Source organism: Eucyclogobius newberryi, unplaced genomic scaffold (genome assembly GCF_026437365.1).
Source record: "Eucyclogobius newberryi isolate DKJ021-1_F unplaced genomic scaffold, fEucNew1.0.hap1 SCAF_11, whole genome shotgun sequence".
In the NCBI taxonomy this organism is placed as follows: Eukaryota; Metazoa; Chordata; class Actinopteri; order Gobiiformes; family Gobiidae; genus Eucyclogobius; species Eucyclogobius newberryi.
In genome coordinates, this window is record NW_027315735.1 from 8863356 (window position 1) to 8876417 (window position 13062).

Sequence of the window (13062 nt, forward strand, 5' to 3'; positions counted from 1 at the left end):
AACATTAATATAATTTTTTTTCCAAACAAACTGCAACTTGGCTGGTGTGAAACTATAGTCACAATATGTACTATCATGCCAAACAAAGTAATGGGTCTAATTAGAAAAAACATGTCATATACTAGACCACACAGCGAGAATAAAGGGCAGTCCCACAAAGCATGTCACTTCACTACACTTCAAACATAGATAGTTCGTTTCTGCTAATGGAATAATGTCTACATGGATCTTTTGGGCATAATGATTAATAATTCAACACAATGCTTGTACAGTGAAAAGAAAAGTACTCTGAACATCATAATGTGTTTATTTTAAGACGGTCTCATGGTCATGGAGGGATAAGTCAATAATACTTGTCAACATAGTTAACAGTGAGGATATAGTGACTCAGTGATATCTCATTGGCACATAAATACAATTAGGTAAAAAAACGTTTGTGCTTACACAGGCAAAGGGCTGGGTGCGAAATACAACACCGATGTTAGTCAAGATAATTCGACTTTAAGAGGAAGTATGCAACTATAGGTCAGACATCCAAGGAGCACTAATGTGACTGCTGCAGGAGCGCTCCAGGACACTGTTAGTGGGAGTGGTGTGGATACTTCAAGCAGAATCTGTCAAACGCATCATAAATGGCTTGTCTGAAAGAGACGCATACAGATCAGTCAGACTTCAGATAATATTTCTTGGAGCCACATACTACTGTAAACAGATGAGCACCTTGGAAGTACTTACAGTAGAGAGGGGGATAAATGGGACTCACCTGAAGACATTTTGTTTGAAGAGGTATGCACTGATGTGGCCCCCGTTCAGGTAGCGCACCTCACAACCGGGCCAGATGTCCCGCAAGCTCAGCACTCCAGTCCGGGGCACATAGGCATCCATGGTGGCCTGGACCACAATAATGAGGCTGGGGTCTACAGGGACTGGCACAAACATGCCAATGTGTAATCAGCTTTCTGCTCAAAGGACATTTACATGTGTGTATGGGGGGATGAATGAACAGACTGTGTATACAGTGTATGTATGTTTTATCTTTCTGTCAACCTGCCATGGAGTCTATAGATAAAAGATTTGCTTAGGGCTATAATCAGGCATATTTACATGTATTTAAATGTTCATTGTTCCCCCGTTTCCTTAAATAAATACATACAAATAAAAAATGAATGAAAACAAAAAATATTTTACAAATGATAGTAGTATGGTATTGTTAAACTTACCAGAGAAGTTTGCCATGTGAGTGCATTCATCCATCACTCCTTTCATGAAACTGATGGCCTCACTGTGCAGCCGGGAACCTTGAGAGGACTGGAAAAAGGCTCCTTGTTTCTCCTGCGGCTGGGCTTCACTGGCCTTAAAACTGCAAAAGGACGAAGGAAAACCATGAGGGTAATACATTTTATGCCCATGTAATCTAGTACTCCCCAAGTTACTTTTTCCATCCATATATTTATATCCATATCTATATCTACATCCATCGTTCCGTGCGCTCCGCGCGCCACACAGTGGGTTTACATGCAAACGAAAAAAACGTATAGTTGCTTTAATCTGATACAATCAGACATCTTCGTGTGCATGTAAACACCTTACTCCGATAGAAATCGGCGTTCAAAATCTCCGATTGAGACACCCAAATTATGCGGTTGCGTAATCGCACTGAAACTAGACAAGGCTTGTGCGCATGCTCCACGGTCCACACTGATGTATGACCCCGGAAACAAAACCATAAGGAAGCCGGTCGCTTACAAGGAAGAACACAACCTCATTCACTCACAAGTGTTAGCGTGCACAATAACTAACGCAGACATTACATGAGAGATGAACAAAACTATCCTTCTTGCTGATGTTCGAAAATGCGCATGATAGTTGTTTATATATGTGACGCAAAAGGTCAAACGGAATGGGGGGTTGTATTAGACCGCTGAAACGACGCATATCGCCATCTAGTGTTAGGAGGACAACACGTTTTTGTCAGGAATTCGACTTTCTCGTCTGCCTCGTCTGCATGTATACTTGGACAAGGACAGAACTTGTCCAAGACCTCAAAACCAAATGTTATAAAGACAGTTTTTTTCGCACTGACAGATTCACATGTTTTTAATTCGATATGTAAATTAAACGAATCATTGAGGCAATAAAAAAATAATCGAAGCTTTTTTGTAATCGAATTATTCGATTTAGGAGTAATCGTTGTATCCCTAATCTATATCTATATCCACATCCACATCTATATCCATATCATATCTATCTATAGCTAATACAAGTAATATTATAACTAATATTATGGGCCTGATTGAAACCCCACTGAGGGAACCCTAATCTGTGGCAGCAATTGAAATTTTCGTTTTCAACCTACATTAGATTTATAAAATTCAAAAAGCACTGGAGAAGCAATAAATAACACATTTCGCAAATTAAATTTAAAACATTTAAAGAATTGAAAACATTTGAATATAAATAAAAGAAAAACATTGAGGAAGGTTATGGCATATTCATCCTTGTTAACTCGAGCTCCGGACAGTTTAAGACAGTGCCTCACCAAGACGATGTATAATATATATAAGATAAGATAAGATATTCCTTTATTGTCCCACATGGGGAAATTTCATTTATGCAACGCAGGTAGATACAGAGGTAGATACAGAAGAAAAGAACAGATAACTTATAGGAAGTTTGAAAAACACTCTCAGTAGATATGTCTAATCAATAAACAAAAACACCACTATTGTTTGAGATTGTAGTTAAGCTTGGTATGTATGTAAATATGTGATGAGATGCATGTGCTTTTTCATACCATCTTTGAGGATCAGAGCTCATTCCAGTGTTGGTTAGCGAGGAAAACGTCTGCTTCACTCTGTTTTTTGACTGTGTTTGTCCAAAATGTTGAACACAGTCAGTTGCAGTTTCTCGTCTACTGGTGAGCGTAAAGAAGCGATCCACAGTTTGGAGGCTGTGCCCGGTCAAGCCCGGCAGCTGTTCTCCGCTCTCTGAACTCCCACAGCTCACAGGCTCCTGCGCCATCTTAAAGGAATCCACCTAGTTCCATACAACATTGGTTTGGTTGGGCTACATCAAACTAGTGTCGGAGAAGGAAAAGAAAGCAGCCATACCCCGCAGTATTCCAAAAGATGGATTATCTCCTTCTCATACACAGAGTTAAAGGTGTACTGTTTCTCCAGTTCACTCCAATTCACGGCTCGACTTAAGACACCCTAAAAAACACAAGACGCACGCACATGAGGACATTGTACGGCCTTAAAATCATCAGATGCAATAATTTAGAAACAACTTCTGTATTCCTCTCATTCCGTTCTATGAGCTCTCCAAAAGATGAAGCTGTGGACTCAAACATAAATTAAACCTGCACGTTTGCCTCCTAAAAAATATCTTGGAAAAAAAAAAAGAAAAAAAAAAGCTATTTCAAAATCATGACAACATTTATACTTGGCACAGTTTAAGGTGCTGTTTGGTGGAGGGTCTACTTTGTTTCCATGGAGCCTATTAGGGCTGCACAAAAAAGATTTGCACAAAAAAGATTTCCACAGGAGGATATAGGTATTTAAATCCACGCAACTCGTCCCTAGCGCTCACAAACCATGCTAATATCTAAATACATACATTTTTTGGGCGCATGCACTGCTTTAAAACCGGCATTTTAGACGCTAGGGTGGACCATCCAAGCACAGCCATATGTGCTGCTTAAGCTCTAACTTCCAGGTTGATAAAATGTTTTATTAAAGATCCCATATCATGCTAATTTATATATTATTTATACCCTAAGGGTATATTTGATAATAATAAGTGTTGTGCAACACCCCAGTATGCATGTGCAAACCGCTAAAACAAGCTGCTGGTAGAACATGGCCACATCTTTGAGTCAATTGCTGCGCTCATTGGCACCACACATGGTGACTCGCTGGCCTCAAAAGAAGCGCATTAGTGCTCTTCTACCAGGCAGGTGTGCGAGAGGAGCGCAGGGTGCCTACCACGTAGGGTAGACTGTTCTGACCAATCAGAGTGAGAGTTGACAGCGAAGCACAGAAAACCAAAGCTCAAGATTAAAATGCAGTTTTAAGGAAAACTGAAGGTTTTTGAACCACTAAAAAGTTAATCGTCTGAAAAAATTGCAATAAAATCCAATCTTTGTGAAAGCTGCGGGTTCCCTGTCAGTGTTCTCGCTGGGCTGAGGTTGAAGGATGGCGGTAGGACATCGCTCGCAAAAAGTACTTAAAAAATGTTTGCTCGCACAGTACTACACAGTAGTGAAAAGTACTATGGCGCTAAGATTATGGAGCAAGCAAGCGCAGCATGCTGCGCAAGCGAGCACCGCGCAAGCGAGCACCGCTAGCAAGCGCCATGCGTGCTGTGATCTTAATACCTGGCGGTATCTTTTGAGCATGGTGGTGACCAGCCGGAGCATGGCGGGCCACCATGCTAAAACCCCTCAGCGAGAACACTGCCCTGTCAGCCGAAGAAGATACGTTTCTTTAACATTGCGCTCTGTGGGGAAAAAAAATTACCTAGGATTTTACCTCTGCAGTACAATGGACTGGCCACTAGTGACAACTTGCACCAGGTTTTTTTCTTGGCAATATCTAGTTATTTGAATAGATCCATGTCTCTGCAGTAGTAAAAGCACATGTTAGAGAGTGGACCATGGAGGGGCATGCAGAGACAAACAAAAAGTCAGTATGCTTAGTGGTCTGAATTGTTAACTAAAAGACACAGTGACTTCAAGCCAAACTTCAGCAGACTAAAGGGAAGGGAGAAATGGCTTATTAGGATATATTTTGGAAGAATTTAATGATAGTTTCGACACACAGTGGTTTTAGATTTTATTGGTCAATTGCTGCTTGTCAATCACTGCTTGCCTTGCTTGTACTGACCGAACGCCACCAGTGTGTGTGTGTGTGTGTGTGTGTGTGTGTGTGTGTGTGCGCGTCCAACTATACAACATGAAAATACAATTAAATGAATACAGAAAAGGTATTTTTTGTGCGAGTGCTTACTGTGGTGAAGACACTTGAGGCTGTGGACCAGGACAGGCAGGGAATCAGTGGGATTGGCTTTGGCCAGTTAGTCACTGCCAAAGACGCCATCTGAAAACATTTATTAAAACTTAACGTTTTCCAATGTAAAGGTGTAAACTTGAGTTAAATCAATAACCCATTATAGGCTCATATAATAAACATCCCCTTTCACCTATTCAGATCTGACTTGTGTCCTTCAAATCAAATAATAAATAACTCTTATAACAGTAAGAGGAAATTGCATCTTACATATCCTCCCATGGAGATGCCCGTCATTCCAAGTGGCCAGTATCCTTCTTTTTCGAGCCAGCGGAGGAGCACAGTGGACTCTAGGATCAAAGCCCCTCCCATCACAAACAGGTCAGAGACGTTCTTCAGGCAGGAGCGCCTATGGACGCAGCAAGAACATGAGGAGCAAGAATGTTTGGCCCTTGGCGCCAATACATATTCAATGTTGCCCGCTGAGGGAAAAAACTGCTTGCTTTACAAGAAGATTTTCCCAAACAGATGTAAGAAGAAAAACCAAGCAAATGCAGTCAAAATATACAATTCCTTTAAAATGTAAATAATTGTTTTGTTATTCACTTGAAGATTGTGTATATTTTAAAAAGGGAAGTTCAGAGGTACTTACAACTGGTCTTTGGGTTTGCGGAGGCCATGTGAGCAAAGAGTAAAGGAAACAAATGGAGAAAACATGGGAGATACTAAAGCAAGAATTAGGACAGTGCATATTAATCAATGTGTCAGCAACAGCTTCAACATAAATATGCCAGATACCACAAAAGCAACGTTTCGTCCGTTGTCCTAAAAAAAAAACACAAAACATTCACACAGACAATTTGACATTACAAGACATTAAAGTATGTCCACACATCTGAGGAAAACAGATTATTTACAGTAAAAGCAGCAAACTGAGCAGATCATTTGTGGGTGCATGACTGGTTGGTTTTCAACCAATTTTTAAGAACTGTTTTGAGGTTTTCAAAAGGGTTCAACAACATTAGCCTAAAGCCACATAAACGGCATTATCTGGACACATGGTGTTTGCGAGCAAGCAGGTAGAAGGATATAATACGGATTCTCCAGCAGCAGTGAGGCCATGCCTGCTTCTTTGACCATAGGTCTGGCCATGAGGGTTCGCCGCCTCCAAAAGAACTGCACAGACACACACAAAGTAAAAGGAGACATGTTATGCTTTTTCCAGGTACTTAGTATTGAACTCACCTAATTCTGTTCATTGTAAACTGCAATAGTGATCTAAAACGGCTCAATAGTAGAAAAGAGTCTATTGACTCCCAGATTTGCATATTGTAAAGCATCTTTTTATTATTAAAACTGCAGAACAGATAAGTCCTGTTATTATCCACATGAATTAATTTTACATGCGTGCACAGTTTTAGAAGAACTTTTTAAAGGCGTTTAATTGAAACTTGGGTGGTAATTTCAATCTCACTTCCGGCTTCCAACAGACACTTTATTTTTAGATGCAGACAACAAGCAGCAGACTCATTTTTGAAGCAGAGTCCTGTTTTTACAATAAACTCTTAGAGGGAAAACAATGTACTAATTTACAAAAAGAAAAATCAGGTACCCTAGCTTTCAACCTGATGTGGACAAACACGAGGCATAAAACACACTAAAATGTTGCGAGTCAAACAAATAGTAAGTCAATGAGCGAGAACTTATTACTTACTTACTTAACAGCTTATTTCAGGTGTAGGTCCTAATCAATTACATGTCCATAAAACATGAATATGGTCATTGCAGATCCTGAAGAGGTTGTGCAATATTTTGTTTTATTGAAATATACAACAGGCAAACTAGAAGGGCAACAATGAGACTTTTACCAAACGGGAAGGATTTGAACTATCCAGAACTTGGAGCTGGACTGTTACTAAAATGGGTTGAACAAAAAGTGGATGGATGGTGAGGGTTTACAACATGATGCAAGCCTGTAATAATTATTCAAGAAGATAAGGTTAGATGTGCTCTGTACATTTTCTGTTGTTTCTTTCGGCCGCCTGTTTGTCTCTAGGGCAAAGTTATGGTTTTGCCTGGAAAGTTACACAGTAGGGCATTAAACTTATCACCATAGAGACCAGGTTTTTCTGTCTGGTTTTGAAACTAGAGGAGGGTACAGGGACCACTGGAATTGTTTTTTGGGTAGGTATTTATTATAATTTGTTTTAATTGATAACAAAATATAAAAATACAGTTATAACATACAGAAATAACTCCAACATGCGTCTGAGACAAGGGGTATAATATGCATACATATACATTACAGTGCTTGTACATTACACTGTAAAATATATTGAATTCATCTAAGAGAAGGGGATTCTGTGACTAGTAATAGCTATTATGTGTTTTCATTAACTGTAGAATGCCATTAGGTATAGATTTGACATTCATTTGTTTTTCTAAAAACAGTGTCCAGATGTCTACAACTGAATCTTTTTCTACAATGGAACATTCCTGGACGAATGAGCGATTACACCAACTCATTTGACATTCATGTTAAAATCTTGAGGCGGGACTGGAAAATCATTGATTGTTAGGGATGCAATGTTATTCTATATAATATTGATCCTTCGATACAGGTGTCACTTTTCAATACACATGTTCGCTCCATATGCAAGAGTTGCTCCATGCGCACTGCTTATTTTGGTTTGGACAGGAAAAGGTTAAGGTCCTTCATAAATTCAGGTAAAGTAAGTAAACATCTCCCCAGAAACCTACAGCTGCTATAGTTTATCTTTCAGTTACCTTTTATTTTACATTGATAGACCCAGGAATGACAAAAATATTAACTTCTAAAAACACTAGAACTGCTTTTGGCATTATATGTCATTGAATGAAGGGGGTTCACCTCAGAGTGGTATGAAAGCTGTAAATAAGAGTGTTATTTTTATTTTTTATTAAGAGTATAAGAGTTTTTCATTAGAGTTTCTTTTTTTTTAAACTTTATTATTATACATCTGCGCCTAATCGATTTCTGTACCTAATCTGTACACTCTGGATCTAACACTGTGGGACAAATAAAGGTTATCTTATCTTAGCTCTAAAAAAAACACTCCCTTGCTTTTGACAACTTTTACCTGGGCCCTTAAAAAAGCTCGGATCCCTCCAAGTTGCAAGGAAGCCATCATTAACCAGGTCTAAACCAGATCTAAACCAGGTCAAAACCAGGCCTAAACCAGGCCTAAACCAGGTCTAAACCAGGCCTAAACCAGGCCTAAACCAGGAATAAACCAGGCCTAAACCAGGTCTAAACCAGGACCAAACCACGTCTAAACCAAGTCTAAACCAGGTCTAAACCAAGACTAAACCAGGACTAGAACAGGACTAAAGCAGGACAAAAACAGAACTAGAGCAGGACAAACACTGCACTAAACCAGGTCTAAACCAGGTCTAAACCGGGACCAAACCAGGTCTAAAATAGGTCTAAAACAGGTCTTAAAACAGGACTAAACCAAGACTAAACCAGGTCCATCAACAGGAAGGGAAAGATCTATCTGAGTCCTGAAAATGGATTCTGGTGCATCTGGTTGAGAAAGAAACTTAAGTACAAAGCTTGTGCAGGGTTAAGGTTAGTCTGTGCAGCGAGCTCCTCAGAAGGTCGGGGTGTTTGTGGACTATGGTGAGTGTCTGGTTTCTTTTATGATGCAGATTCTGCAGATCTTCTCTTCTCCTTCAGCGACATTTTTCGGTCCTAGCTTAAATTATGAAGGTTCAAACTCTGCTCCTCTGGTCCTCACTGCAGTGGAGACCTTCAGAGGTCAAAGTGACTGAGAACAAGAATAAAAGTTCTGAACTTCAGTCAAATGTAACTGTGGATAATTTTTACTCCATTTTGGACTGAAAGTACAAAGTACTTCTCTTTATTGTTTCAGTTCTTTTGAAATATCTGAAGGTTTATTTTAATCCTGTTCATGGTGACCTCCTGTGAGAGGGTTTTGGGTTCAAGTCAAACTAAATATTATGTGTAAAAATGTCTGAAATTTGGAAATGTATTTGGAATATTTAAATTCTTCATCATAATCAATAAATCTGATTCTTTAATAATTCTCAATCTGTGAAATCTTCTAAAAGTGAGACATGTTTTTTCTTTCTGCTCAGTTTTCTCTCTGGACATTTAACCTTTGACGTGTCCAGTCTTTTCTTCTTCCATTGAATCCACTTGATCCACAGATTTCTCTGGGACATGTTCCTCCCACAGAGACATAAAGATCAGGCCTTAAAGTAGCTCCTACACAGAGTCTGACAGAAGCACACAAGGTTCTGAGCCTCATTTATCACACTCTCAAGTTGAAGAAATTAGGCCAGTTTTCACTCACTTCTAGTTTAGTCACAAACTCAATCAGAAATCCAAAATCATCTGTAAATGTGTTTGTGTCTAAAATGTGGACAAAATGGAACGGATTTAAATGCCTCAAATAAACATAAAATACAAAAACGTAATCTGACAAAAATGTGACCTGACTAAAATAAAATTGAAGAGCGTTTTACTTTTGATGCCTTAAATTTAATCAAATTGAATACAATCTTGAGTTTTAAAGACCTAGTCCTAAACCAGGTCCAAACCAGGTCTAAAAAGAGGGGAAGGGTTCTCCAGGCCATAATTTTATTTTTTTTAATGTATTTGTTGGATGTCTGCTGCTTTAATTTTGTGTCTGTTCTCTCTCTGGTTGTGTTTCTTTTTATCCGTGTTTGTTTTAATACGTTATTTTATAAAAAAAAAAAAAAAAAATTCTATATATTCATTAAAAATGTTTTCCCCAATGTCGGGATACAAAATGTAATTCTGGTTGAGACAAATGGTTGAGTCTGTTGGAGGAAGTTGAGTCCCTGGGTGAAACCTGTTCTTACAACATTGAAGGAGCTAAACAAAACATACAAACTAAAAAAAGATGTTAAAATCTTCCCTCGTGCTATCTTCTGGTCTGGACGACCAACAAGCGTCTGTTGTAGAAGAGAAAAACATTAAAAACGTTGTCTTTATTTTATGTGTTTGTTTTTTATGTTTGTTTTTGTTGTTTTATGTTTAAAACAAATAGTAAAAAAAGAATAAGTGTATTTAACCCGCACACTATTTGTGAGGGTAGCACGAGGGTTAAATTGGTAGGCTTATGATCAAACACCCAACAGCACACACTCAAGATTTAAAGTCTGGACAACAAAAGGCATAAAGGTCTTTTACCAGATTGTAAAGGAGAATCATTTGAAAAGCGTTGATGTGTTGAGAGAATCCTTTACACTGCAATTAAAAGCTTTAAACTGAACTGGTCCGGAGTATCCGGGCCAGTGAAAACAGTATAGCACACCTTTAAATAAAAGCACTATAAAAGCCAGAAGTCTTACATGATCTCCGGTCCCGGCCAAGTGGACACAGACTGGCCTGTTCTTCTGCCACCTTTTGGGAACAATGAACTGGAACCTGATGGGAAACAGGCACTTGGGTCAGGAACAAGTCTAATGATTCTAAAACAATCTCACGAAACACCACATATCTACACTGTAAACGCAGATAAATGCACTTCACTTCAAAATCTGATTGTCACAAACACAGAGTTTACAGGATTTTTTTTCTTACATAGACTTCTGGAATAAGAAAAGTATTTGAAATGTGCAGGTCTAGAGTTTCACATGATTAAAAGTTATTTTTCAAACGACTATGGTGTGGTCCAGTTTGAGATTCCGTGTGATACCTGATGCATTCATTTAGTTGTTGTGGCCAATAATTGGTCATTGTTGATACCGATATAAAGTAAAAAGCCCACACATTTATGTTAAAGTGCATATGGCCAATTCTCAGGTTTTTAAAATGATGTATTTGTTATTTGATAAAACCAGTGCAATGGTATTTATTTATTTTATCTTTATTATTTTTTCCTCTCCATCCCTTGTTGGGAAATGGGAGGTTTTGTCTATAGGAGTTTTTGTTTATAAGAGATCTTCTATTGAGAGTGTTTTTCAAACTTCCTATGTGTTATCTGTTCCTCTGTATCTACCTGCGTTGCAACAATGAAATTTCCCCATGTGTGGACAATAAAGGATGATCTTATCTTAAATAATAACAGTAGAAAATTACAGGATCGGTATCCTGTGTGTTAGAACGGAAAAAAAAGTGTTTATAACAAACAAAAATTACATTTCGATCTCTGCTGTTACCTACGGGACTAAATTACTTTTGGCACCATCTACTGGCTGCAGAAGGAATTACACTGTTTAAAATTAACAGCTCAATGCATTTCAAGATGGCCTCTCACTTCCGGGTCTCAGCACGCAGTTGGAATGATTGAGATTAGACTGGAGAAATTCACAGAATAAATTTAGCATGAATGATGCAAAATGCAACTCTAGATGTGATTTGATGAGTTTGTAAGTGTCCTTTAACGGATTTAACAAACTAAAGGTTTTATCAGGCATTATTTGTTAGGATGTTGTCCCTTGCTGACAGTATAGTTGCAAGGTAACAGTTTGGAATAATCTCCAATTATGTCACATCTGCGGCTCATGTCCAACCAAGAAGAGAAATAAAATGAGCTAAATGTAAGATTTGATGTGTGTCCGATACCTGGCTTTGACGGCTTCAGGTGGAAGTATTCCAGGGACCAGGTGCTCCAGAGGAGAAATGAAGTAGCCATTGTGTATATGGCAGTCTGAGCGCTCCTCGCTCTGCACAAAGAACACTCTCTTAGATGGTACATGGAACCAAGTCCTTCTTTTGCTAGTCTCAAATAGGTCTCAAGTCTTTGGCCTCAAGTCCCAGATCATAGAAGTCTGTTGCCAACAAGTCCAAGTTCACTGCAGCAAAAATAGGTTGCAAATGGACTAGTGAAGTGCACTCTATTGCAAATTGTGTATCTTCAATTGTTATTTATGGTCAAGAATTTGAAAGATATTACCAATCAAACCATCGGCTGAAGACCTGAAGTTTGTCAGGAAATCTCTGTACTGTGAATGGGCCAGAGTGGGAAAGCAGTACAGCTGAAATATAAAGTGAAGTGGTGGTTTTAACAACTGATGAGTTAAATATTACGGGTAAAACTAGCCAGTTAAAGGGCTTTTGATTGGTTAGACTACAAGAGCAGTTCAACTGCAGTTCGAAAAGCTGAAAGAAATCCAGGGGAGGAATGGTAATCCTTTTTGTGGGGATTTCAATCCACACAGTAGTTTTTTGGGGGAAATCACAGAACGACACAAATGGGTAGAGTGGGAGGAGTCAACTATTGGTTGTCTTTTTCAAATTATTTGCAAGAATGAGGTAGGTGTGAAGACAGAAGAGATGGGACTCCCGCCGCGCTTTCCCCGGCTCACCGTGCCGCCTGCCTCTGCTGACCCCCGGAATACTTTTTGTCCACAACTTTGGGATTTACCTCGCGCCTCGCAGACACTCCCGCGGCGTCTGTGGATACTAGCGGCAGTGAAAGACGACGGCCTGGATGCGCATTCTGGCTCCGACCTGAGATTGAAACGCTGATTCCGGTATTCGCCGCACTGAGGATATTGCGGTGCAACACCACGGCGAGCACGGACTCCATCATCCACATCGGTACGCAGCAGCACGCACGGGCACTTTAGATAATGCTACTATCGGACTAGTGAACCTTTGGACTTGTGGGGTGGAATCGTTTGACTAGTAATTTGCAGTTTCGAACTAATTCTAACTAACTGTTTGCCCTCCTCCCCTCCGGGAGGCGCTACAGGGTGCTCCGTTCCCGGACCAGCAGGTTCAGGAAAAGCTTCCTCCCTGCAGCGGTCATCCTGCCCCCCCCCCCACACACACACACACACAGACCCCCCCAGCCACTGAACCTTGCACTGAACTGTATATTATGTGTATTCTTCTTCATCTCTTCTTACTCATCATCTGCACCTCCCTCTACATATATATATATATATATATATATATATATATATATATATATATATATATATATATATATATATATATATATATATATATATATATATATATATATATATATATATATATATATATATATAAACACACACATATATATAAAAT

General features: G+C 39.2%; 1 protein-coding gene across 1 annotated transcript in view; it reads right to left on the reverse strand.

The window, feature by feature from the left end:
* Positions 1–289: 289 nt before the first annotated feature.
* Positions 290–13062, reverse strand: part of abhd18 (abhydrolase domain containing 18) — a 26309-nt gene continuing 13536 nt past the window's right edge. Inside the window, exons 4-14 of the mRNA XM_072435471.1 lie at positions 11608–11708; positions 10392–10467; positions 6099–6185; positions 5662–5687; positions 5280–5418; positions 5010–5099; positions 3111–3212; positions 2795–3036; positions 1221–1360; positions 764–926; positions 290–641 (exon numbers count right to left, since the gene is read on the reverse strand). Of these exons, the coding sequence (XP_072291572.1) occupies positions 581–641; positions 764–926; positions 1221–1360; positions 2795–3036; positions 3111–3212; positions 5010–5099; positions 5280–5418; positions 5662–5687; positions 6099–6185; positions 10392–10467; positions 11608–11708 (1227 nt within the window). The 3' untranslated portion in view covers positions 290–580. The remainder of the gene's footprint in view (positions 642–763; positions 927–1220; positions 1361–2794; positions 3037–3110; positions 3213–5009; positions 5100–5279; positions 5419–5661; positions 5688–6098; positions 6186–10391; positions 10468–11607; positions 11709–13062) is intronic.